The sequence below is a fragment of the Vulpes lagopus genome, chromosome X (genome assembly GCF_018345385.1).
Source record: "Vulpes lagopus strain Blue_001 chromosome X, ASM1834538v1, whole genome shotgun sequence".
NCBI lineage: Eukaryota > Metazoa > Chordata > Mammalia > Carnivora > Canidae > Vulpes > Vulpes lagopus.
In genome coordinates this window covers 81,443,413-81,470,355 of record NC_054848.1, presented here as the reverse complement: position 1 = coordinate 81,470,355, position 26,943 = coordinate 81,443,413, and the positions used below count along the sequence as shown (strand labels likewise).

General features: G+C 41.7%; 2 protein-coding genes across 5 annotated transcripts in view; one reads left to right on the top strand and one right to left on the bottom strand.

The window, feature by feature from the left end:
• The first annotated feature begins 92 nt into the window (after nucleotides 1-92).
• On the top strand, nucleotides 93-7,588 carry PSMD10 (proteasome 26S subunit, non-ATPase 10). Of its 2 annotated transcripts, none has more exons than XM_041740067.1 (5): nucleotides 93-261; nucleotides 2,842-2,940; nucleotides 3,983-4,129; nucleotides 4,219-4,385; nucleotides 6,558-7,588. In XM_041740067.1, the coding sequence occupies exons 1-5, from the start codon at nucleotides 148-150 to the stop codon at nucleotides 6,709-6,711; spliced, it is 681 nt and encodes a 226-aa protein (XP_041596001.1). In that variant the 5' UTR covers nucleotides 93-147; the 3' UTR covers nucleotides 6,712-7,588. The 2 variants fall into 2 exon arrangements, with proteins under 2 accessions (XP_041596001.1, XP_041596002.1); XM_041740068.1 differs by having other exon boundaries at nucleotides 94-261; nucleotides 4,219-4,306; nucleotides 6,558-6,697.
• Nucleotides 7,589-18,851: 11,263 nt separating this feature from the next.
• VSIG1 (V-set and immunoglobulin domain containing 1) overlaps nucleotides 18,852-26,943 on the bottom strand; it is a 146,981-nt gene continuing 138,889 nt past the window's right edge. For all 3 annotated transcript variants that reach the window (XM_041740996.1, XM_041740997.1, XM_041740998.1), the window contains 4 exons: nucleotides 26,034-26,189; nucleotides 25,333-25,452; nucleotides 21,095-21,242; nucleotides 18,852-20,676 (listed from right to left, as the gene is read on the bottom strand). In XM_041740996.1, coding sequence (XP_041596930.1) covers nucleotides 20,331-20,676; nucleotides 21,095-21,242; nucleotides 25,333-25,452; nucleotides 26,034-26,189 — 770 coding nt within the window. In that variant the 3' untranslated portion in view covers nucleotides 18,852-20,330. The remainder of the gene's footprint in view (nucleotides 20,677-21,094; nucleotides 21,243-25,332; nucleotides 25,453-26,033; nucleotides 26,190-26,943) is intronic.

Below are 26,943 nucleotides of genomic sequence, written 5' to 3'. Positions count from 1 at the left end.
CCCAGAGGCGCCCTGCGATGGGAAAGAAGCAAAGGAACAAGGAAGATCAGTGATTGGTGGAACTCTGCCGCTCTTTTGATTGGCAGTCGTAGCTGGAGACGTGAGGCCGTCGCTGGTCGAGTTTCACCGAGGTTCTGGGAAAGCGAAATGGAGGGATGTGTGTCTAACCTAATGGTCTGTAACCTGGCCTATGGCGGGAAGCTGGAGGAGTTGAAAGAGAGGATCCTGGAAGATAAATCCCTGGCTACTAGAACTGACCAGGTAAAGCGACTCTGGGGCCTCCGGGCAGGCGATGGCGTCAACGAGGCCCAACGTGGCTGCCTAGCCCGGCCCAAGGGAGGCCGGTTACTTAAGGGCCAGATTCCCGCCCCCGCCTCCCCATCCTTTCCCGGGGTCACCTCAGGACTCGGAATCAGGGCGGCAGGAGCTAGTCCCGCAAACCACAAATATTTTGGGGAGGGGGAGCGATATTTAGCTCGCTGAATTTTGAATAGTTCTAGAACGTTCACCGCGTTTCTCAGAAATGCTCAATCTTTGCGCTACCCGTAAGGGGGAAAGGTGTTGTTGTTGTTGTTTATAATGGATTTATTTTTTTACTGGTAGTTTTATTCCATGAAACATGTGTAACTGAACGCCAGTTCTGTGCCAGGCAGTTTGCTAGGAGTTGGGGATACAATCAAGGGGAAGAAGCAGACTTTAATAAAGTAACCCCAAATAATATGTCCGGTAACAAATTGTGGTGACTGCTGTGGAGAGAAGTTCACGTGGCACTTTCAGAACGTAGAATGGCAGGCCCTGATTTAATCTCCCTTAGAAGGGAGAATGTTGTGGTCATTGAAAAAGTTTTGCAAAGGAGGGAAGGTTGGTTACATCTTGATGGAGGAGTGAGATTTTCCTGGCGGAGTGAATGGGCATTCCTGGGCAGAGGCCCAACAAAAGTGAATGGACTCTGGGAAGTGTTTCTACTCAAAGGACCCTCATGCTTTCATCCCGAGTGTTCTAGAAAGATTCACAGTGACCTCACCAATTCAACAAATATTTATAGATTGCATTCTATGTGACAAGTACCATGCTAAGCACTAGTGAGACATTGTCAGGGACTTACAAAAATCCATTTTATGTCTTTGGGAAGAGTAGAAGTCAGTAGACCTTTTTTTTCTGGAACTTTCCTTTATTGCTCAACTTGAAAATGGCTTTACCTTTACCTAATTTACCTTCATTATGGTCTGATAATGTTTAATACTTTAAATTTAATTAAATAATGTCAAAATAAGATTTAATGTATTCTTCAAGTTAATGGCATAAAACAAGGAAGCTATTCAAGGTAAAGAGAGTTAAGAACCAACAATCATATGCAAATTATGGGTCTTGTAGGGATTGAAACAAGACAACTATTAAAAAACATTTGGGGGATAACTGGGGAAATCTCAATACAGACTGAGTTTTAGATGTCATAAAGGAGTTAATGTTACTTTTGATAGGTGTAATAATGGCTTAGTGCTATGGAGGACAACATCCTTATTTAGATACTGAAATATTTACGGATGAAAAATCATGATACTTAGGATTTGTTTTTAAAAACCTTATCGAGAGGGATCCCTGGGTGGCGCAGCGGTTTGGCGCCTGCCTTTGGCCCAGGGCGCGATCCTGGAGACCCGGGATCGAATCCCACGTCAGGCTCCCGGTGCATGGAGCCTGCTTCTCCCTCTGCCTGTGTCTCTGCCTCTCTCTCTCTCTCTCTCTCTATCATGAATAAATAAATAAAATCTTAAAAAAAAAAAAACAACCTTATCGAGGAAGTGAGGTGAGACAAATATGGCAAAATGTAAATCTAGGTGAAAGGCATGTGGGTTTCTATTGCAGTCCATCTGTGTTTGAAATTCTTTTGTAATAAAGTTGAAAGTACCACTTTCTTTTCCATAGAACTAAGAAGTACAGCTGTCCCTGCAAAAAAGAAATTCTCTTTGAGAAACATGACTACTACAAGCTTATTATTTATTTATTTATTTATTTTTAAACTTTTTTTTTATGATAGTCACACAGAGAGAGAAAGAGAGGCAGAGACATAGGCAGAGGGAGAAGCAGGCTCCATGCACCGGGAGCCCGACGTGGGATTCGATCCCAGGTCTCCAGGATTGCGCCCTGGGCCAAAGGCAGGCACTAAACTGCTGCGCCACCCAGGGATCCCTTATTATTTTTTTAAAGTGGTGTTGCTGTTTAATTTTGTGTGTGGTATATATTTTAAACAATTATGTAGATAATCTCAAAGAGTTTTATGAACATATCTTTCCCATAAGATTCATTTATTCTTTCCAGAGCATCTAGAAATGTCAATTGGCAGACAGGTGTTTGTAGCTCAGCTTCACCATTTACTAGTTGTGTGACCTTGGACAGGCTGTTTACCCTGAGGAGTCTTAATTTCCTCACCTGTAATGGGCATAATGTCCACTATGTGGGACCACTGAGATTAAATGAGATGATGACTGCAAAATTTCTAGCACAGTGCCTCCCATAAAAGAACAGCAATAATGTAACAGTAAATACCCAAAGCTCTGTTTCTGTCAAAGCAGTGAATTCAGTTTCGTGCTTGACTGCTTTCAAGGCTGTATTCTGCCCAGAATTGTATTTATCAATAGATTATCCCCCCCATGTTAGTAAAACCTTGGTCTCTCTTAACAGTAAGTAACACAGTTTAAGATTTCCTACCTGAGGATCCAGTGCTCTCCATTTCTTATTTCCAAACTATAGCTTTGCTGGCCCCAATATTAACTTTTTCTGCTTTCTTGCCTTCTATTTCTCTTCAAGAATATTGATAGTCTGTCTTCTCTGTTTCCTATGCAGGACAGCAGAACCGCATTGCATTGGGCATGCTCAGCCGGACATACAGAAATTGTTGAATTCCTGCTGCAACTTGGAGTGCCAGTGAATGATAAAGATGATGTGAGTCCTAGGCAGATTTGATAAGTGCCCAGTTATCTTTAGACTCCAGAGTGGTGTTTACCGAGGACTGAGTATTAAGCCACAAAAAAAAACCTGTAAACTTTATGACTGGGCAGTTACAGTAGGGCCTTGGTGACCTTGCACAGGTCTAGTGGGTGCATTATTTTAGAATGTTAGTTCTGCCACTCATATCTCATAATTTATTAACATGCGGATTAAGGCTGCAAGACTAAAATTCTTTATATTATGTTGGAAAGCTTTTTATTATACACACACACACACACACACACATACTCAGGGCCTGGATATCCTTTTGTTGTTGTCATATAGAGATTTATTATAACGGTATTGGTTATATTAAGATAAAACTTTGTGGAAGAGGGGCACCTGGGTGGCTCAGTGGTTGAGCATCTGCCTCCAGCTCAGGTTGTGATCCCGGGGTCCTGGGATCGAGTCCCACATCAGCTTCACCACAGGGAGCCCACTTCTCCCTCTGCCTGTCTATGCCTGTGTCTCTCCTAAATAAATAAATAAAATTTTAAAAAACTTGATGAAAGAATAAGAATAGAAACGTTTTGTAAGCAATAATTCCTTTGCTCACCAAAGTACTATTTATAATAGCAAAGCAATAAAAACAATTCAGTGTAGGAATGGTTGAATACAGTAGGTATACCCATATAATAAAATAAAATAATATGCAACCAATAAAGTTAAGAATCCAAAGAAGGAGATAGAAAATTCTCACAATAAAAGAAGTGGACATTGTGAGAAAGGCAACTCACAAAACTTTATGTCATATAATCCCAATTTGAAAACATTAGAATTACTCTCATAGATCATTATCTCTGTGTTACGGCCTTATGGGTGGTTCCTTGTGTCTACATCTGCTTTCCCAATTTTCTGCAGTGTTTAATGAGGGGGAAAAGGAGGTTATTTTTTTTAAAACCATTCACGCCCCGCTTTTTGTAAACCCTGCCTAGATGTCAGCATTAATCCCTATGCCTTTCACCCCTGGCTCTTATACTGCCTACCTCTTTCATAGGCAGGTTGGTCTCCTCTTCATATTGCTGCGTCTGCTGGCCGAGATGAGATTGTAAAAGCACTTCTGGGTAAAGGTGCCCAAGTGAATGCCGTCAACCAAAATGGCTGTACTCCCCTGCATTATGCAGCTTCTAAAAACAGGCACGAGGTAGGATTCTGTTCTCTGGCAGCTACTCTTGAGTTCTAATCCTGTACATGAACACAACTAGACGTCTGCCTTGTTCTCCATGGTTCCAGATTGCTGTCATGTTACTGGAAGGTGGAGCTAATCCAGATGCTAAGGACCATTATGAGGCCACGGCAATGCACCGCGCAGCAGCCAAGGGTAACTTGAAGATGATTCATATCCTTCTGTACTACAAAGCATCCACAAATATCCAAGACACTGAGGGTAACACTCCTCTGTAAGTGACAAGTAGCAATCATTTGTACTCTCCTTGACAGCCCACTTGCACTAATACTTATACATCATTTCTTTTTTTATTCTGCTTATAAACATACTCCATGCTTATAACAAAAAATGTGAAAGTACAGACATATAAAAATGAAAATTGCCCATGTAATTTTAATCTATTTCCTCTCCATTCTTCTGTATGCAAATGTGCGCATTAAAAAATTTTTGCAAAATTGGGATCGGACAACGTATGTAATTCCATCCTGTTCCTTTAACCTCATAGTATATTGTGAGCACTTCCCAATGTTATTAAATATTTTTAAAACTTTTTTGAATGACTATATACAGTTCCACTTTGTGGATGTGCCAGAATTTAATTATTCCTCTTACTGTATGCTTAAGCTCTTTTGAGTTTTCCACGTGTATAAATGATGTTACATTGACCAAGTTCATACAAAAATCTTTGGCCATGTTGCTGATTATTACCTTAGTATAGACCCCTAGAAGTAGGACTGCTGAGTCAACACACACACACACACACACACACACACACACACATTTTAAGACTATTGCTATATATTGCCAGATTGCTTCCAGAGGAGTTATATTATTTACCCTCCCGACAGCAGTTTGAGAGTGCCTATTAACCCTTCACCAACACTGAAAATATCCTTTTGTTCTATCAGACATGGTATTTCAAACTTGTACTTTGCATTTTTATTAACAGCAATGTGAAACGTCTTTTAATGCCTACGACTAATTAGATTTCTTCTCTAAATTATAACCTTTTGTGTCCTTTTCTCTGCTTTCAGGGAACTAATTTATTTTCCGTGTTTTTTTCTTCAGTGTTCTCGACTTCACATACTAAAAATATTAACTTGCTGTGTTAATCAAAACTATTTTTCTTGGTTTGTCTTTTCGCGTTCATTATTTTTTTTAAAAGAACAGAAGTTTTTTCAGCTTCTAAGTAGTCAAACCTATTAATCTTCCCTATGACTGGAAAGTCCTTTCTCAACCTGAAATTAGTTAAATATTTACTTGTATTTTATTGCAGGCTTTTTAAAAAATATTACATTGGTTTTGGTTGAGAGTTACTGTTCTTCATTTAACTCAGATCCATCTGGAATTGATTTATGCCTATGACCTGAGGCTATCCTCTGCCTTGGTATTTTTTTCCTGCAAGACATGGCTACTTTTTTTTCTTCCGTAGTGAGTGGTAACTTTTTTGAACCAGAAACTTTGAGTCTCCTTTTTTGTCTAAAGAGAGATTCAGTCTTTTTTCAAGCATTGTTTTCTTAACTCTTTTTTTTTAAAGATCTTTTCTTTAGGTCCAAGTGACTCTGTTTAGAAAGACTTATGCATTCTAGCTCTTTTCTCCGCAGCAAGGAAGAAACCTAGGAGTGAAGCACGTCGGGGTCCCAGGAAGAGCCTGGGATTTAGGGATAGCTAGATGCTGTTTACTCAATTCCAACTCAGCCATTTATCCAACTATATTAAATACTTACACTAAGTAATTTGGAAAGGTAACTTAACTTCCCGAACCTCAATTTCCTCATCTGTAATATGAAGGGAATAATTCCTTCCTCACTAGATTGTTGTGAGGCTTAAATAAAATGATGTAAAGTACCTAGTGCCTTGCCTGATAAACCCTAAGTGCCTGGCGAGGTTTCCCCCTTTGATTACTGCTCAGCCTTGTTGGCATAGGTAAAGACATCAGCCTCTGTCACAATTTCAACTGTAAAGTGTCGATAATACCTCCATGTTCTCTTTCAAGGTAGATATAAGGAGCAAATGAGATGAAACCTTTTAAATGGCTTTTCTAAAATTTCAACCACACAAATTGCAATCAGCAAATTATGAGTTGGGGCTTTTCTAAACTGTAGCCCTGAAGTACTGTGTATCTGGTACAAACTACTCTCCAGAAAACATGGAAGTTGTTCTTAGGCAGACATGTAGATCCCTTCTTCGACTGTGGTGTGTCCAGAATTCTGATTTATGATCTGGTACCGTAAGGCCATTCCACTGAATTTTAGCTTATGAACAGCCTTCCCCATGCATATTCCTGATTAAATATTCTGATGTTATACTCCCTAATAATACGCAGTTCAGACCACCTTTCAGGAAGTCCTCACCACATCAAATTGGCCAGGAGTAATCAGTCTCTGTGGTCCTTCAATTTCAGACACTTAGCCTGTGATGAGGAGAGAGTGGAAGAAGCCAAACTGCTGGTGTCACAAGGAGCAAGCATTTACATTGAGAATAAAGAAGAAAAGACACCCCTGCAAGTGGCCAAAGGTGGTCTGGGTTTAATACTCAAGAGAATGGTGGAAGGTTAAGCAGCTTGGATTTATTCTTGCTATATATGTTTTGTGGTTTTTCCCCAATGTTCTGGAAACTAACGTAATTGTGCACAAGCCATCATCTGTGAACGATAAAGTTTTTGCATCTTCAAAGTCTCATATAAGTGTGTTGAATATGGTTCCTGCTGAGGTATTTGTTCTGAGCTTACAACTAGCTTTCCAGGCATTGAATGACTCTTGAGATTGTCCTACTATTGTGTATTATTCCATGCCGAATTTTGGTTCATTTTGCGTTAGTGGTTCCGTGGCTGCTGTGAATTGTTGGCACCCTCCCCCCTGAGGCAGAACACCCCAGTAGCCCCAGGCCATTTGTTCTGTCCCATGTTTCTAGGTAGTTCTTGAATGTCCAGTTGAAACACATTCTAACTTGTTTCTCAAGCCCACTCAGGGGCCTATACCAAAAATTTGTGTTTCTTTCAACAGTTCGCTTGTTTTATTTTTGTTACGGGAGGAATACATACATATTTTAAAGGACCAAATTTTCAGTTGGGGGGGCATGCAAGTTTGGAATTCATAAACACTAAAATAATGAAAAATAAGAGCCTGTGTACCCATGTATCTTTTTAATGAGCTCTTTCCCTCCAAAATAAAAATGTATTGTTTTTAAAATGAAAGTTTTATCTGTATTAAGTCATCCTGTACTGGAAAGAAATATCAAACTTGTTAACATGGTATGTAACAAAAATGTATTTTGATTTGTATTTCAGAAACAAAAAATAAAATGTTTAGAGAATCTCCCAGTTTCCCTTTCAAATCAGTTAGACACCCATGTGAGCCTTGAAATCCTTCATAAATACATTTCTCAGTTTTTGCTAGCTCTGAAGTCAATAAAACTAGTGAAGCTTGAACTGCAGCTAAAATCTTTAAAAATAGTAATCTTCTGAATTGCTAATTAAATGTGGAGCAAAAGAAAATAAGTGTAACCTTGATCTCAATTTAGGGAAATAATGTAAATGATTACTAGTCATAAAATCTAATGAACTCCAAGTGACTCTTCAAATTATTTGTTTAATTTGAATCTCATGCTGCAAATATTGCTTGAAATAAGTGATCCTAGTGAGCCCACAAACTTGCTTTAATTGTGGGTCAGCGACTTAACGACCAGTAGCTGAAATGAGTTTTGTGATCACGAACAGTGTCATTGATAATGTAAAACCTTTACATAAATAGTTGAGTGCTGAGCTTTATAAATATTAATCAGGGAAGTGTCTTCTTATGGAACTAAGTGTTTGTTTATTGAATGCCAAGGATAGAATTGACAATGGGAAATAATTTCTTTCCAGTGGTTTTTAGCAGTGAATAGAGAGTAAAGTTGTATCTAATCTAATTGGGCCTGTTAGGTCTTAAGGCATTTACTCTTCATAAACACTGATTTTATTGTCTGAGATAATTGGCTTCATGGGTATGAAAGAAAACTGATCTCAGTTCTTTAATAAAAAACAGGTGGAACCAAGCCTCAGTTAATTTGTGGGCTATTGGCATTTTATAAATATAAAGTATATTATGAGGATACGAATGGCCCTGGATGTTGATCAGATTGTTATCGGTTCGTATAGGAAACCCAGTAAAGATGAAGCTGATTAAAGGTTGGCAGGTTTTACAATTGCTTCCAAATGAACTCCAGAAATATGAGAATTTCAGTTGTAAAGCTTACCTGAATATAAGATGAAAGATGTAGGTAAATAGGAAGAGTGGGGGGAAGAAGTGTAAGTATTGGAGGGAATCTACAAATTGAGTGAATTTCTGTGATATTCAGGGTAAATCAGCATTTTATTTTTTTTAATTAATTTTTATTGGTGTTCAATTTACCAACATACAGAAAAACACCCAGTGCTCATCCCGTCAAGTGTCCGCCTCAGTGCCCATCACCCATTCCCCTCCAACACCCGCCCTCCTCCCCTTCCACCACCCCTAGTTCATTTCCCAGAGTTAGGAGTCTTTATGTTCTATTTCCCTTCCTGATATTAACCAACATTTCTTTTCCCTTCCTTTATATTCCCTTTCACTATTATTTATATTCCCCAAATGAATGAGAACATACACTGTTTGTCCTTCGATTGACTTACTTCACTCAGCATAATACCCTCCAGTTCCATCCACGTTGAAGCAAATGGTGGGTATTTGTCGTTTCCAATTGCTGAGTAATATTCCATTGTATACATAAACCACATCTTCTTTATCCATTCATCTTTCGATGGACACCGAGGATCCTTCCACAGTTTGGCTATTGTGGCCATTGCTGCTAGAAACATCGGGGTGCAGGTGTCCCGATGTTTCATTGTATCTGAATCTTTGGGGTAAATCCCCAAGAGTGCAATTGCTGGGTCGTACGGCAGGTCTATTTTTAACTCTTTGAGGAACCTCCACACAGTTTTGCAGAGTGGCTGCACCAGTTCACATTCCCACCAACAGTGTAAGAGGGTTCCCTTTTCTCCGCATCCTCTCCAACATTTGTGGTTTCCTGCCTTGTTAATTTTCCCCATTCTCACTGGTGTGAGGTGGTATCTCATTGTGGTTTTGATTTGTATTTCCCTGATGGCAAGTGATGCAGAGCATTTTCTCATGTGCATGTTGGCCATGTCCATGTCTTCCTCTGTGAGATTTCTCTTCATGTCTTTTGCTCATTTCATGATTGGATTGTTTGTTTCTTTGCTGTTGAGTTTAATAAGTTCTTTATAGATCTTGGAAACTAGCCCTGTATCTGATATGTCATTTGCAAATATCTTCTCCCATTCTGTAGGTTGTCTTTTAGTTTTGTTGACTGTATCCTTTGCTGTGCAAAAGCTTCTTATCTTGATGAAGTCCCAATAGTTCATTTTTGCTTTTGTTTCTTTTGCCTTTGTACCCACAAAGTATCTTCTTGCAGTATCTTGCAAGAAGTTACTGTGGCCGAGTTCAAAAAGGGTGTTGCCTGTGTTCTCTCCTATGATTTTGATGGAATCTTGTCTCACATTTAGATCTCTCATCCATTTTGAGTTTATCTTTGTGTATGGTGAAAGAGAGTGGTCCAGTTTCATTCTTCTGCATGTGGATGTCCAATTTTCCCAGCACCATTTATTGAAGAGACTGTCTTTCTTCCAATGGATAGTCTCTCCTCCTTTATCGAATATTAGATGACCATATTTCAGGGTCCACTTCTGGGTTCTCTATTCTGTTCTATTGATCTATGTGTCTGTTTTTGTGCCAGTACCACACTGTCTTGATGACCACAGCTTTGTAGTACAACCTGAAATCTGGCATTGTGATGCCCCCAGCTATGGTTTTCTTTTTTAAAATGCCCCTGGCTATTCGGGGTCTTTTCTGATTCCACACAAATCTTAAAATAATTTGTTCTAACTCTCTGAAGAAAGTCCATGGTATTTTGATAGGGATTGCATTAAACGTATAAATTGCCCTGGGTAACATTGACATTTTTACAATATTAATTCTGCCAATCCATGAGCATGGAATATTTTTCCATCTCTTTGTGTCTTCCTCAATTTCTTTCAGAAGTGTTCTATAGTTTTTAGGGTGTAGATTTTTTACCTCTTTGTTTAGGTTTATTCCTAGGTATCTTATGCTTTTGGGTGCAATTGTAAATGGGATTGACTCCTTAATTTCTCTTTCTTCAGTCTCATTGTTAGTGTATAGAAATGCCATTGATTTCTGGGCATTGATTTTGTATCCTGCCACGCTACCAAATTGCTGTATGAGTTCTAGCAATCTTGGGGTGGAGGCTTTTGGGTTTTCTATGTAGAGTATCATGTCATCGGCGAAGAGGGAGAGTTTGACTTCTTCTTTGCCAATTTGAATGCCTTTAATGTCTTTTTGTTGTCTGATTGCTGAGGCGAGGACTTCCAGAACTATGTTGAACAGCAGTGGTGAGAGTGGACATCCCTGTCTTGCTCCTGATCTTAGGGGAAAGGCTCCCAGTGCTTCCCCATTAAGAATGATATTTGCTGTGGGCTTTTCGTAAATGGCTTTTAAGATGTCGAGGAAAGTTCCCTCTATCCCAACACTCTGAAGGGTTTTGATCAGGAATGGATGCTGTATTTTGTCAAATGCTTTCTCTGCATCTAATGAGAAGATCATATGGTTCTTGGTTTTTTTCTTGCTGATATGATGAATCACATTGATGGTTTTACGAGTGTTGAACCAGCCTTGTGTCCCGGAGATAAATCCTACTTGGTCATGGTGAATAATTTTCTTAATGTGTTGTTGGATCCTATTGGCTAGTATCTTGTTGAGAATTTTTGCATCCATGTTCATCAGGGATATTGGTCTGTAATTCTCCTTTTTGGTGGGATCTTTGTCTGGTTTCGGGTTTAAGGTGATGCTGGCCTCATAGAACGAATTTGGAAGTACTCCATCTCTTTCTATCTTTCCAAACAGCTTTAGTAGAAGAGGTATGATTTCTTCTTTAAACGTTTGATAGAATTCCCCTGGGAAGCCATCTAGCCCTGGACTCTTGTGTCTTGGGAGGTTTTTGATGACTGCTTCAATTTCCTCCCTGGTTATTGGCCTGTTCAGGTTTTCTATTTCTTCCTGCTCCAGTTTTGGTAGTTTGTGGCTTTCCAGGAATGCGTCCATTTCTTCTAGATTGCCTAATTTATTGGCGTACAGCTGTTCATAATATGTTTTTAAAATCGTTTGTATTTCCTTGGTGTTGGTAGTGATCTCTCCTTTCTCATTCATGATTTTATTAATTTGAATCTTCTCTCTCTTCTTTTTAATAAGGTTGGCTAATGGTTTATCTATCTTATTAATTCTTTCAAAGAATCAACTCCTGGTTCTGTTGATCTGTTCCACAGTTCTTTTGGTCTCGATTTCATTTAGTTCTGCTCGAATTTTAATTAACTGTCTTCTTCTGCTGGGGGTGGGGTCTATTTGTTGCTTTTTCTCTAGTTCCTTTATGTATAAGGTGAGCTTTTGAATTTGAGTTCTTTCCAGTTTTTGAATGGATGCTTGTATTGCGATGTATTTCCCCCTCAGGACTGCTTTTGCTGCATCCCAACGATTTTGAACGGTTGTATCTTCATTCTCATTAGTTTCCATGAATCTTTTTAATTCTTCCTTAATTTCCTGGTTGACCTTTTCATCTTTTAGCAGGATGGTCCTTAACCTCCACGTGTTTGTGGTCCTTCCAAACTTCTCGTTGTGATTAAGTTCTAATTTCAAGGCATTATGGTCTGAGAATATACAGGGGACTATCCCGATCTTTTGGTATCGGTTCAGACCCGATTTGTGACCCAGTATGTGGCCTATTCTGGAGAAAGTTCCATGTGCACTTGAGAAGAATGTGTATTCAGTTGAGTTTGGATGTAAAGTTCTGTAGACATCTGTGAAATCCATCTGGTCCAGTGTATCATTTAAAGCTCTCGTTTCTTTGGAGATGTTGTGCTTAGAAGACCTATCGAGGGTAGAAAGAGCTAGATTGAAGTCACCAAGTATAAGTGTATTATTATCAAAGTATTTCTTCAGTTTGGTTATTAATTGGTTTAAATATTTGGCAGCTCCCACATTCGGGGCATATATATTGAGGATTGTTAAGTCCTCTTGTTGGATAGATCCTTTGAGTATGAGATAGTGTCCCTCTTCATCTCTCACTATAGTCTTCGGGGTAAATTTTAATTTATCTGATATGAGGATGGCTACCCCTGCTTTCTTTTGAGGACCATTTGAATGGTAAATGGTTCTCCAACCTTTTATTTTCAGGTTGTAGGTGTCCTTCTGTCTAAAATGAGTCTCTTGTAGACAGCAAATTGATGGGTCCTGCTTTTTTATCCAGTCTGAAACCCTGCGCCTTTTGATGGGGTCATTAAGCCCGTTCACGTTCAGAGTTACTATTGACAGATATGAGTTTAGTGTCATCATATCTATTCAGTCCTTGTTTTTGTGGATTGTTCCACTGAACTTCTTCTTAAAGGGGAATTTTAAGAGTCCCCCTTAAAATTTCTTGCAGAGCTGGTTTGGAGGTTACATATTCTTTCCGTTCCTGCCTGTCTTGGAAGCTCTTTATCTCTCCTTCCATTTTGAATGAGAGCCTTGCTGGATAAAGTATTCTTGGTTGCATGTTCTTCTCATTTAGGACCCTGAATATATCCTGCCAGCCCTTTCTGGCCTGCCAGGTCTCTGTGGAGAGGTCTGCTGTTACCCTAATACTCCTCCCCATAAAAGTCAGGGACTTTTTTTCTCTTGCTGCTTTAAGGATCTTCTCTTTATCTTTGGAATTTGCAAGCTTCACTATTAAATGTCGAGGTGTTGAACGGTTTTTGTTGATTTTAGGGGGGGATCTCTCTATTTCCTGTATCTGAATGCCTGTTTCCCTTCCCAGATTAGGAAAGTTTTCAGCTAGGATTTGTTCAAATACATATTCTGGCCCTCTGTCCCTTTTGGCGCCCTCGGGAACCCCAATTAAACGTAGGTTTTTCTTCCCCAGGCTGTCATTTATTTCCCTTAATCTATCCTCATGGTCTTTTAATTGCCTGTCTCTTTTTTTCCTCAGTTTCCTTCTTTGCTATCAACTTGTCTTCTATGTCACTCACTCGTTCTTCCACCTCGTTAAGCCTCGTCGTTAGGACTTCTAGCTTGGATTGCATCTCATTTAATTGATTTTTAATTTCTGTCTGATTGGATGTAAATTCTGCAGTCATGAAGTCTCTTGAGTCCTTTATGTTTTTTTCTAGAGCCACCAGTAGCTGTATAATAGTGCTTCTGAATTGGCTTTCTGACATTGAATTGTAATCCAGATTTTGTAACTCTGTGGGAGATAGGGCTGTTTCTGATTCTTTTTTTTGAGGTGAGGTTTTCCTTCTAGTCATTTTGCTCAGTGCAGAGTGGCCAAAAACAAGTTGTATTGGGAAAAGGAGAAAAAGAGAGAGAAGGAAAGAAAAGAGAAACAGAAAAAAGAGAAAGAAGAAAAAAAGGGGGAAAAAAAGAAGAAAAAGAGAAAGATAAAGAAAGGAGAAAAAAAAGGAGGGTGGGGTGGGGGAAGCAATCAGAAATCAAGAAGAAAGAAAGAAAGAAAAGCACAAAACAAAACAAAAACAAAACAAAACAAAACAAAAAACCACGGGGGAGTATCTTCCGATTCTGTGTACTTTAAGTCCCTTGACTTCCCCTGGAACTTGTCCGTCTGGCTGGCCTTCTGGGGGAGGGGCCTGCTGTGCTGATTTTCAGGTGTTAGCACTTGGGGGAGCTGCTCTGCCCCTGCCTGGTGCAGGGCTCAGTGGGGGTTGTTTACCCCGTGAGGCCCCAGGAGGAACAGCCACAGTGGGGGGGGGGCAGCTCTGGGAACCTGGATTCGGCCCCCGCCCCCGCAGTAGCTCCGGGTCTCTCCGTCTGCAGGGCCTGGAGGCTCCTGGGCGGGGCCGCTGATCTGCTCAGCTCCAGGCAGGAGCGTCCTTGCTGTCCTGGGCCCTCCCGGCCTCTGCCTGTCCCGGGGGGAGGCCGGATCCTGGGCTGTGTCCCGGCGCCCTGTGCTCCGGAGCCTGCGCTGTTGGATTCGCGCTCCCGCCCCGCAGCCCCCTCTGGGGAGCCGCAGCCCGAGCCCCTCCGAGCTGTTCCCGGAGCCGCGCAGCCCCCTCCGCGGAGCTTCTTCCTCCGCCCAAGCCACCGCCGCTGAGCTGCTCCCGGAGCCCCGCAGCCCCGCCTCCGAGCCCCTCCGAGCTGCTCCGGGTCCCGCCGTGCGGCTGCAGCCCTTAGGGAGCTCGGCGCACTCTCCTGCGCGCGCCCCAGGTGTCTGTTACTGTCCCAGGGAGCCCGAGGGCATCCCCGCCTTTCTGGGGATCCTGCTCCAATTCCCCGGGAGGCCTTTCTGTCAGGGAAGGTTGGTGCAGCTCCTGCTCCTCCGGGACGGGGCTCTCCTGTCCTGGGGACACTCGCCCGGCCTCAGCCCGGCTCCTCGCGGGGCCCCTCCCCCTTGGAGGCCTTTTGTTTCTTTATTTCTTTTTCCCCGTCTTCCTACCTTGATAGAAGCGCGAACTCTTCTCACTGTAGCATTCCAGCTGGTCTCTCTTTAAATCTCAGGCCGAATTCGTAGGTTTTCAGGATGATTTGAAGGTTTTCTAGGTAATTTGTTGGGGACAGGTGATTTGGAGACCCTACTCTTCAGGCATCTTGCCCCTCCCTCCCTAAATCAGCATTTTACTTCATAATCTTTGACTTAGCAATTTGACTGTATGACCCCTGTGTTTTGATTCCCCAGTTTCTTAACTATACTGACTATAATGAAGTCATGACATGGCTGTGTTTGCTTTCTGTTTCCATATCCGATTATACTCTCAAACCCCCAAATCCATCTGGGTGCAAGTCTGATACGATCTGGGTGCCCTTTACTTTGGGTTCTGTGGCCCCAGCTTCACAGTTCTGGCTGCCTGAAATTGCAGAAATTTGTATGTATGTTTTTCTGGGAAAAGGGTTCTGTAGCTTTCACCAGATTCTTAGAGGGATCTGTGACTCCCCCAAAATGTTAAGAATCGTCAAGAGAAGAAAGAATATTGAACTCATCATCAGGGGATGTGGTTTCTACCACACTATAGTTTATAAATATTTATCATTTATCATTCTCCACTGCAAACTTTAAGAAGCCAAAAATTATCTCCATTTTATAGTTGAGAAACCCAGAGCTAGAGGAATCTAGCTTTCCTGGATCCTGCTCCATTTTCTGTCTGCCTCTAGTCAAAAACTGGACCAAATGGAAAGTACTGTGGCATTTTGATAGCAACCTGTTAGTTTTAAGCCCTTTCCTTTCCCCTTCCCCTTCCCCTTCTGCCAGGCCTTCTCAGCTCTGGGTGGATTGTTTTTGGTTTCCTGGAACCTTCATTAACATCTCGAAATCTTTGTTTTGTCTTGTCCCTTTGAAACCAAAGCTTCAGAAATAGCTATTGACTTTTTATTGATTGGTTTGAGCCTTTCATAAGACCCTCTAACCCATTTTCCAGCACAGAGATGTCATGTAATACTAAAACTTTGGGTTTGTTTCATTGAAATTAATGTGTTGCTGTTGAAAGAGCATTATACTGGGAATCAGAGAACTTGAGATCTAGTCAATTTTGTATAATTTCAGGTAGATAATTTTCTCTCTTCACTCAGGGAGTCTCCTCTGGGGATTGGGTGGGGATAAATAGGAATGATCCAACTTTTTAAAACTTCACTTAACCTCTTCCTGGGTCCCCAACTAAGCAGATAATTCTCTGTTACCCCTACCCCCCACGCCATCATGGTCAGGAGTGAGCCATTGAGTATGTTACTACCAGTGTCCTGCAGTTGACAAAGGTCGAATGCTATTCTCTCAAAGCTCCCTTCTAGCTCTTCTAGCTTCTCTTTCTTTTTAAAAAAATATTTTATTTACTTATTTGAGAGAATACAAGCGGAGGGAGAGGGGAGAAGGAGAAGCCGACTCCCCACTGAGTCAGGGAGCCTGATGCAGGCCCTATCCCAGGACCCTGAGATCATGACCTGAGCCAAAGGCAGACATTTCACCAACTGAGCCACCCAAGTGCCCTTCTTCTAGCTTTTCTTACTGAAAATTCATCAAACCTGAGTTTCACAGAGGTCAGGGTGAGAGCTGCAAATACTAACTTCTCAGCATACAGTATTGGTGGTAAAGGTTGACTGGTACTCTGAAGGACATTGAAGCTATCAATATCCATGATTTCTTAGCTATTGGTCAGGAATTACTATGTTTTCATCGTTTTTCCTCATAAACTGCTATAATTTGGAGGCCCTCCCCCATGCAGTACAAATTCCAGCCTTCCTCGCCTGCCATCAACACACTACTATTGATGATGTGCAAGAACATGTCACAGTGGGGCACCTGGGTGGCTCAGTGGTTGAGTGTCTGCTTTTGGCTCAGGTTTTGATCCCAGGGTCCTGGGATTGAGTCCCTCATCAGGCTCTCCACAGGGAGCCTGCTTCTCCCTCTGCCTATGTCTCTGCCTCTTTCTCTGTGTCTCTCATGAATAAATTGAAAAAAAATTTTTTTAAAAAAGAACTTGTCACAGCAAGGCTTCAAACTCCTTAGGGACAGGAGCTAGCTCTGATTCTGCTCACCATTGTAATACCAGCCACAGTAGTACCTGGTTTACAGTTGCCACTCAATGTCTAGTGGATGACTGAATAAACAGATGAATTTGAGGAGAATAAGGACCTACAGTCAAAACAGCTGTTCTGTTGACTTTAGCATATCCTCGTTGCTAAGTACATAAAGAGATGAGAGAAGTTCCTGAAAATCGTTTTGGGTAGTGAGAAGTAAATTGTTAAGAAACCCATGGGATTTGATTGGGACCACCTACTTAAATTTTAACTCTCCGCGGCAAAATAAATCAGGTAGTACCCTCTCTGAATGAGAATTAATGCTGAAATAATTTGAAGTTTAATCAGAATGTTTGGGTAATGATGTATTCCAATACTTATTTTCTGATCCACCTTTGCTTTGTTCCCTTGATGGAAAGCTCTTTAACACGAGCCCATTGTCCTGCCCAAGTAAAATTTAGTGAAAATTTTGCTGTGATTTCATATTTTACAGAGTCTTGGATTTATCACAAATACATGGTGTATTATGGATATGCTAGTAGGACACTAAGGAGATGGAGATGAAAGTTGAACTCACCCAGAGTGCCCTTACGAGTAGGTAAAGTAGATAGTAACCCACATGGTTTGATGTGAGAGGCTCCTTTTTCCAGAAATAGTTCCCCTTGGGATTGTTCCAGTGCCTGAAATGCCACCATTTAGACTCTTTGAGTTAAGGGCCTGTGTTCAAGGGCCTCCTTTTAAAAGGTAAATACTCAAAAGAGAGCTAACCTGTTATCAATCCAAATGACATTACTGGATGATAAAAGATCCAGACAGACAAGAACAGGTTACAGAAAAGCTGCTTTTTAAAATGGGGTCAATGGGGGTGTCTGGAAGCTCAGTCGATTGAGTATCCAACTCTTGATTTCAGCTCAGGGTCCTGAGATGGAGGCCCATCTGCACTTGAAGATTCTCTCCCTTTGCCCTTCCCCCACTCATGCTCGCATTCACTCTCTCACTTTCTCTCTGTCAAATAAAAGCTGTAAAAAATTAAAAAATAAAGTGGAGCCAAGGGTAGAGGTAGCTCCTGAGCCATGAATTCTGCCTGAAGGATGCAGAGCTGAGTGGGCCACTGAGCTAGTAGATGCATGAGAATCCTGGGTGTTTGGAAAATAAGACACCAGATGGCCAGGAAGAGCACTCAAAGGAGAGATCCAAAGATAACTACTTCAGGTTGACCTCACCTACTCCCCTTGCCCAGCTAAGGTTTCTGCACGGGCAACATGTACACTATATTTTTAAATCTGGATTTTTCTCTCCATTCCTGTTGATTTTAGCTCAGCTTCAGGCTATTGAGATCATTTTTGAGTTGTACAACATAGTAATCATTCTCCCCAGGAGGAGGGCATCCACAGATTTATTAAGTGTGCCTTTCGTGTTTTTATCTAAGTCACTAGTTCTTAATCTTGGATTCAGGGAGTCTGTAATTTACCTAAAACTGTACATGACACTTTGTGTACATAAGCGTTTTTCTGTGGAGAGGGGTCCAGAGTTTTCAGCAGATTTTCTTTTTTTTTTTCAGCAGATTTTCGAGGTGATCCATGTCCTTTAATCCAACTAACTATATTCATCAGTTTTTTGAACAGTGTTACTAAGGACAGAGCCCTGTAAGATCACCAAGAGTGACTTCCTTCCTGCTCAGCACTGATCCATCAGTTTCTTTTCTTGCGATTTGCCTCATTATAAAAGTGGAAAGAAAAGTGAACTCCAGCTACTTTGATGGTCTGGTACCATCTGGTGTTTAGTTTTTAATCTTTAAATATTAGATCATTCTCAAAACCTTCATCATTTTGTCTACTGGACCCATCAGACACTATGTATCATTATATTTAATGTGAATGGCATTATAGATGCTTCAAAAATCCCTATGATTGGCTGAAAATTGACACATTGAAGTAAGTATCCAAGTAAAAGCTTGTTATTTCTCTCCATGGCTCTGGACGAATGTAAATGTTAAGTTGCAATCTACCTTAAAACCAACAAAGACTAAAAAAAAAAAAACCAACAAAGACTCTACTTCAATTAGTGTATAGGTACATTTTCTATATAAAGGGCTTCACAGCTTAAGAAAATCCTCTATGTGAAAATCTGGATGTGATAAATTAGAGATTCATTACTTCATTTAAAAAGGATTCACGTTGGAAAGAAGTCAGACACAAAACAAGCCCAGACTATATGATCACATTTATACAAAGGTCAAGAAAAGGCAAAGCTAATATCTAAAGATGGAAAGCAAATCAGTGGTTGCCTAGGTCCAGGGTGATGGTGGGATTACACGAAGGCATAGGAAACACTTTGGATTGACAGAAATGCTCTCTTTAAATTGTGGTGGTTTCATGGGTGTATACATCTGTCAAAACTCATCAAATAGTACACTTGAAATGGGTATTCTTTATTGTACATAAAGTATATGTCAATAACATTAATAAAAGATTTACCTTAGGATCATTAAAATGAGATTTTATTGAGTGTTATTTATGGAACTTCAAAATAAGATTTAAAATCTGATTACACAAATGAAAAAGTCTACCTTTAAATTTCTTCAAGGTGGTATATGGGTAAAATATCAATGGAGAACACATTTTGGCAGGTGAAAAAGAGGTAATATCAATGCATGTTAGGTTAATATTTTTGCACTTATATGGTTATCTATTACTGTGGAATATCCCAACAGTGAAACAGATTAAATAATTTGTTCAGATTATCTAAAATAGGTCTTAAGTGTTCATTTAGAACAGTTTCATAATCTGGCCCTTCTTAAGTAAGGTAGCATCAGATATAGTGATAACATAGTATCTCATTAAAAGGTAAATTGTACATCACCTATGGTATCAACATTTTTAGTCCCCGAAGGAAAATGTTATCTGGAACTGTTTGCCTGTAGATTATCTTGCATTTGAAAACTAGGTTATTTAAATTTTTTGCTATGCTCAAGATACTGTATAGCAGAGTGGTTCCTTGGGAGATCTAATATGATAAATGAAGCACTGATTTTAAGACCTAGATTTAAATGCTATCTACCAATTAATATGTACCCTTTACATATTCTCCTCTGCAATTTTTGAGGATTCCCCCTGCCCCCAATCTACAAGAGAATGCTAGCAAATTCTTGTCTTCATGGCCAGTGTCAAAATGAATAGGGAAGCCCTGACAGCTCATCCTAGGAATAATATCGAATCCAATTAATGCCACCTTGTCATGTGTGCATGTGGAACAGAATAAAGATGAGCTGAAAATAGAGAAGATTTTCTGAAGTACAGTGTAGATGTTGCTGCAAAACAAAACACTTTCATCTGAACTAGAAATAACTCACTTTGTCATCGGTTAGGCTTACATGTTAGTAAAAGTGTAAGTCATGCAGGAACCCTTGTATTTATCTTGACCTATTTGTTTGGGGTTGATGGTAGGGGCACCTTGTTAGAAAAGGGTTAGTCAGAACAGAGGGAGGGGGTGGGAGACTAGTTAGGGCAGCTGAATTCCGAATACCAGTAATAAGTTCCTTAGCGATGAACACTGTACTTAGGCTACAGCCTATGGCTTACTCATTCCCTATCCTTCTCACACAAGGGCTCCACTATAATCCCAGGCTCAGGCTCAGACTCAGGCTCCAGCTCTGGCTCCGGCTCCGGCTCCGGATCTGGGTCTGGCTTCAGCTCTGGCTCCAGCTTTATCTCAAGCTCCAGCCCTGGGACAGGCTGTGGCCCAGGGGCAGGCTGCGGGGCAGGCTCCTGGACAGCCTCTGGCTCCGGGATAGGATGATGATCTGGCCCTAGGATGGCATCGGGGTCATCCTCATGGCCAGAAGGTGGCAAGGTAGCTTCTAGCTGGATCACGTGTTCATCTGGCATTGCCTCAAACTCTGTACTTTGGTTTACCTTTGTCATTGGTCTGCAGGAAGAAGGCCCAGGAAAGAACGAGTTAGGGTTCGGCATTTCATGCAACCACGTGTTCCAATCTGTTCAAGGCTTATAGGATTTCTGATATTCCGACTCACTGTCGGACCACACATTCATCTTGTCTCCTAACCAGACGGGTTAGGTCTCAACCAGAGAATAAGAGTCCCAAGAGAGAAAAACTAGTATACCCAAGGTGGTTAAATGAGTTGATAGACATAAGGTGCTTAGAGCAGAGTCTGGCACACAGCCATCAGGAACTGGTAGCTGCTGCCACCTGCTTTTATATAAGCAGTTAGTGGGAACAGAAAGACGACCTCTGATAGGTTAGGCTAAAAGGGGTGCTGAGGAAGAGCTGACTGATAGAGATAACACCCTGACAAATGTCAACATTCAAACAAAGAAGATCTTACTCGAGTTCTGTGGTGGTCTTTGAATTTCGCTTCCTTTCTTTCCCCTTTGCCTTTGCTTTGTTCCTTGCAAAGCACATGACAGAGACGATGATGGCAGCACCTACGAGGGTCCCCACCAGCGCCCCAACGATGATTCCAACTTCTGGATCTTGAAGAAAGAAGCAGCTGGTTGGTAAAGTGGACTGTACTGGCTGCCTCACATGTGTGCTTTCATGACCAGGGTGGAATATCTGGAGCCTCCATATAGTGGGAATATGACCCGTGTAGGCTAGAAACCCCCAGAACTCTGCCAGTTGGACTCACCCTGGCTCAGCTATGTAGCTTACCCATTCACATGGATACACATAGAGAAGACCTATGCCATCTTGGGGTGGGGGGCTTCCTTTCAAAATGGGGTGGAAGGAAGGGAGTCTTTGGTGGGCATCTGCCTGATCAAATGAAAGAGACACCATAAAGCTACAACCTGGTAAGCAGAGAAAGCACCACTGTTACAGGCAGGGAGGTTTCACCAGGCTTATCCAGAGCACAGGTGAAGTAGATCCCTAAAAACCTCTCCCACATATGCCATGCTCACCAAAAAGCCTCATGCATTCTGGCCACCGGAAAAGGCCATGCCCATTTCTATAAACAGGCATCTGGTTTACTAGATCAGTCTATGGAAAAATTCAACAAATATGCGATGATCCAGCTGAGCACCAGACTTCCCACCATCCCTGAGAGACCTTGTCTGAGTTCCAGTGGGCCCATCTCCATCCGCCTCCCTTCAAATAAGGCTGGACATCTTACATTCTGCGAGGAGAGACTAGCAGAATTGCCCCATCGTTCTTTCAATTTTTATGATTAAAGGAATCCATGTACACGATTCGGAAAGTCATACAGCTCTACTAGACTTCTAGCAAAGAAGCAGCAGTCCCTGTGCCCGCTCCCACCAACCCCTACCCCCATCACTGTGTCCCATTCACTAGAGGCAACCACTCTTAACTCTTTTTCATGAATCATTCGGTATCTGCCTCCATGTTTCTATTGTGCTTGTTTTAGTTTTCCAGTTTTTGTCATTTTTTGACAACTTCCTACCCCAGAAGATGGGGATTGTATTCTTAACTCCACCCCACTCACACATTCTCCTGATATCGCCATAGTGCAAATTGTCATGACATCAAAGTTTACAGGATTATGGTTATGTAAATATAGTTCACAGCTGCAAGAACCTAATACATCCTATGATTCTTTTTTTAATTTTAATTTTTTTTAAGTAAGCTCTACGCCCAGTGTGGAGCCCAATATGGGGTTTGAACTCACAACCCTCAGATCAAGACCTGAGCTGAGATCAAGAGTTGGACACCTAACCGACTGAACCACCCAGGTGCTCTCACATCACGATTCCTGTACATTAAAATTTTTCTATTTGGGGCTAATAATTGCCTCATTTGGAGATGTTTTAAAATGGATTACCACTAACTTCCCAAATTTCCAACCAAAACTGTTAAAACTCCTTTCAGTAGATTTAAACACATCAGATAATCTATTGATTTCTTATGATTTTCCCCCCTGAGGAAACAGCCCTCCTGGGGCTCTCCATCCTCCTTCCCCCAGCAAGACTGGTTGCCCTCCTAAGCCTGCCACCATAGTGTCACCCATCAGCTGCCTTTCACCTTCATCCCTATTTTATAGATAAAGAAACAGGCTTTGCAAGTTCTTTCAAGATCCAGCTCAAATAGCACTTTGTTGGGGCAGCTGGCCCTGGTTCTATAAGCATAATTACTTGTTTCTTCTTCAATGTCTTAGAGCCCCTGTCCAGACTGCTATTGGAGCATGTAACACATTTTACTGTTTGTCCCTCTGGCTAAACTGTGAGTTCCACAGATCCTCGGGTGGCTCAGTTGTTTGGTGCCTGCCTTCAGCCCAGGGTGTGATGCTGGAGTCCCAGGATCGAGTCCCGCATTAGGCTCCCTACGTGGAGCCTGCTTCTCCCTCTGCCTGTGTCTCTGCCTCTCTCTCTCTCTCTCTCTCTCTCTTTGTGTGTGTGTGTCTCATGAATAAATAAATAAATAATTTTTTAAAAAATAAATAAATAAAATAAACTGTGAGTTCCTTGAATGTAAGACCTAGATCTTATTAATCTCTGTATCTGCATCACCTATGAGAGTTTCTGGCATAGAGTAGATATCTAATTAATGTTTGAAGGAGGGAGACAGGGAGGAAAGAAGGAAGGAAAAGAGGAGGAAGGAAGGAAGGAAGGAAGCCAAATGCCACCATCATTTAAAAGGAATATTTGAGTGGAAGCAGGGCTTGAGTACAACTCCTGAGTCTCTACAGGTTATACCACTTAACCACTTCTGGAAAGGCAAAACAGGATTGGGGAAGATATAGAGATATACAGCAGGAATGATCAAGGGACTAGGGGTAGAATGAAACCATAGACAAAAACCAAAAAGATGTCTCTTCACCTTTGACTCAAAATTAGGCGAATGAAGAAGCAACCTGGAATTGGAAAATGCTTGATTCAGGACCACCGAAAGGACAAAAACTTAGCTTCCTAGGAGAGGTATGGTCCAAGGGAACTGGCCACCTGGATATAGTATATATTAGTCACAGATTCAAAGTGAGTTAGAAATAATGATTAGATGACATAGATGATCCTAAGTGTTATTAAGGCATCATTCAAAGGGGTGGCAAGGGGCCCCTGGGTGACTCAGTCGGTGAAGCATCTGCCTTTGGCTCAGGTCATGATCCTGGGGTCCTGGGATCAAGTCCCACATCAGGCTCTCTGCTTAGCGGGGGTCTGCTTCTCCCTTTTCTTCTTATTTTTTAAATTTCATTTATTTATTCATGAGAGACAGAGAGAGAGAGAGAGAGGCAGAAAGAGAGGCAGAGACATAAGGCAGAGGGAAAGCAGGCTCTGTGCAGGGAGCCCAACGTGGGACTTGATCCTGGGTCTCCAGGACCACAACCTGGGCCGAAAGCAGTGCTAAACCACTGAGCCACCCAGGATGCCCTCTCTCTCTTCTTCTGACCAACCCCCTCTGCTCATGCTCTCTCTCAAATAAAATCTTTTTTTTTAAATAAATATTTTATTTATTTATTCATGAGAGACACAGAGAGAGAGAGAGGCAGAGGGAGAAGTGGGCTCCATGCAGGGAGCCTGATGCAGAATTCAATACCGAGACTCCAGGATCATGCCCTGTGCGGAAGGCAGGTGCTAAACCACTGAGCCACCCAGGGATCCCTCAATAAAATCTTTTTTAAAAAGTGTGGCAAGATATCCCTTGTGAGAGTTTGCCCCCATCTGGCCCAATTTGACAATTCCAGGCCCTCGAGTCTATGCTTGGAGACAAAGCACCTTTGAACTAGAACGTTGTGTTTTAAGGTTCTGCCAGTCACTCCCTGGATGACCTTGGGTAAGTCACTTACCTCACTGAGTTTCAGTTTCCTTTGCAGTAAAATGAAGCTAACAATCTGCCGTGCTTCCTAGGCAGGGTGGTTGGAAGATTGAGTGAGAGAAACTCATAGCACCTGGCCATGTGCCTGGTACATAATTTGTGCTCCACAGATATTAGCTACTGTGATTGTAGGTACAAGTGTTATTATGACCACTATTATTAGAGGCAGATCTTAACAAATTACTGAGGAACTGGAAAGTCTATGAGCTCCATGTTCAACATAGACTGCTAGTTTCCCCTGGATTCACAAAGAAAATCCAGTCTGGTACTATCAATGGGGCTGTTATTCTGCTTATTAAATAGTAAGATCTACTTTCTAGAAATGTTGTGAGTGTGGAACAAAATTTTTGTAAATGATTTGTGGCAGTGTATGGCACACAGTAAGTGTCATGTAAGCTTTAGACATTAGGATGGTAATAATTCAGCGTATCAATCTATAAATAATCCACCAAAATCTCCAGAGAGGCCAAAGGATGAAGCAAGGGATCCTAGTTAATTTACTTGGTTGGCAGGCCCAGGACACTTGACTTAAGGAGAAAATGTGTTAAAGATGGATGATCAAGGGACAGTTGGGTGGCTCATGGTTGAATGTCTGCCTTCGGTCAGGTTGTGATCCTGTGTTCCTGGGATCGAGTCCTGCATTGGGCTCCCCACAGGGAGGCTGCTTCTCCCTCTGCCTATGTCTCTGCCTCTCTCTTTCTCTCTCTCTCTCTCTCTCTCTGTGTGTGTGTGTGTGTGTCTCATGAATAAAATAAATTAAAAAATATATTTTTTAAAAAAGATGGATGATCAACTCACGAGAAGAAGTCAGATCAATTTCACAGGAACTATTGCCAAGGTTGTTGATAGCTGTGCACTGGTAATAACCTTGTTCAAAACTGGTCAGATTTCCAATAACCAAAGTCCCAGTGGCTGGGTCTGTAAAACAAAACAAAACAAAACAAAACAAAACAAAACAAAACAAAACAAAACAAAACAAAAAAACAGGAAATAGACTTTTGAAACCTCTTAAGGGGGTATGGATCATGTCATCGCAGCAGAATCACTCAATGCCTGTCTGCCCACTCCCTCACATTTGCCCCCCCTTTCCTGAGCTGCCAGGGTCCAATGAGACACCACCACCCCCTGGCCCTAAGATTCTTCTAAAGGTAGCCCATCTGGGACCATGCCTCTCCCCTCCATACCCACTACCCTCTGAGCCAAAAACAGGCTTGACCTCTAGAGGTTGGGGGTAAGACCAGACCACAGTCATCTTGTTAGGATATCTTTGTACATCTTCTTCCCAGAGAAAGAAGAATACGGAGAAGGAGAAGGAGAAGAAGGAGAAGAAGAAAAGAAAGAAAGAAAGAAAGAAAGAAAGAAAGAAAGAAAGAAAAGAAGAAGAAGAAGAAGAAGAAGAAGAAGAAGACGACGACGACGACGACTGAGCTCCGAAGATGAGCAACCAGCCAACCACACATGCCAGACCTTGCCAGGGGCTGCAGGAGGGCTGGACTTACTGAAGTTTTCTTTCACTGGGATGATGTCTTCGCCTTCAAGTTTATACCAGTAGTATACAGGGGAAGGTGTCCCAAGCAGCGAGAGGCAAGAAAGAGATATAGGATGGCCAGTTTCTGGTACTCCTTGGATGCTGCAAAAGGGCTTAGAAGGTTTCACTGTAAGGCAATGAGACAGAGTCAAAATCCTGCAGGCAGTGTTTTAACCTGTCACAATTGGCAGGTCACTTCCTACTGTCATTTTGTAGAATTCTGGGCCCTGCTCTCCGTTTTGAAAGCTTTGCAAACTGCGTTTGATCATTTTTTCCGCTTGTACCACCAGATGGGAGTAGAGCACTTCAGGTTCAAGGACCTGCCAGGCACCAGGCCATTAAGATTCCATCAGCATCTCTTCTGTCTGCCTTCCTCCCCATATTCATGACCATGAATTTCCGCATTGTGTCTTAAAATATGCCTTTATTAAAACAGCCCATATGTAAGCAAACACTAAATGACTAAAGTCAGTTTATACATTTGAAGCACAGCTTTAAGGGAAAAAATGGGACCCTTAGATCCCTTAGATACTTTGAGATAAGTTGTTACCTACTCTTTTTACATTTGTTTCATTAATGCTATATTTTCCCTTTCCTTTATGAATCATGTTTGGGCATTAACTTCTCTGGGGGTGAGTGACCTAAAATTGTTGGAGGGTCTGAAATGGTCTGTGTCCCTTGTTGGTCAGGGAAGCCCACTTTGGCAGGTGGGGGGCAGGTGGGGGGCAGGTGGGTGCTACACGAAGCTGAAATCTTTATCCATTTTTTGCCCCACAAGCATTTACTTCTGTGCCTTCTGTGTACCTGGCACTGGATTAGGCACCAGAAATGCCCAAGTAACTCTGAAACAGTTCTGAAGTGGGGTGGGGGAGTATTGGGAG

Bases quoted from the DNA above. Each gene is read 5' to 3' on its own strand.
- PSMD10 (XM_041740067.1), top strand. From the start codon at position 148: ATGGAGGGATGTGTGTCTAACCTAATGGTCTGTAACCTGGCCTATGGC. The intron at 262-2,841 runs GTAAAGCGACTC...TTTCCTATGCAG, and splicing joins TGGCTACTAGAACTGACCAG to GACAGCAGAACCGCATTGCA. The intron at 4,130-4,218 runs GTAGGATTCTGT...CCATGGTTCCAG, and splicing joins CTTCTAAAAACAGGCACGAG to ATTGCTGTCATGTTACTGGA.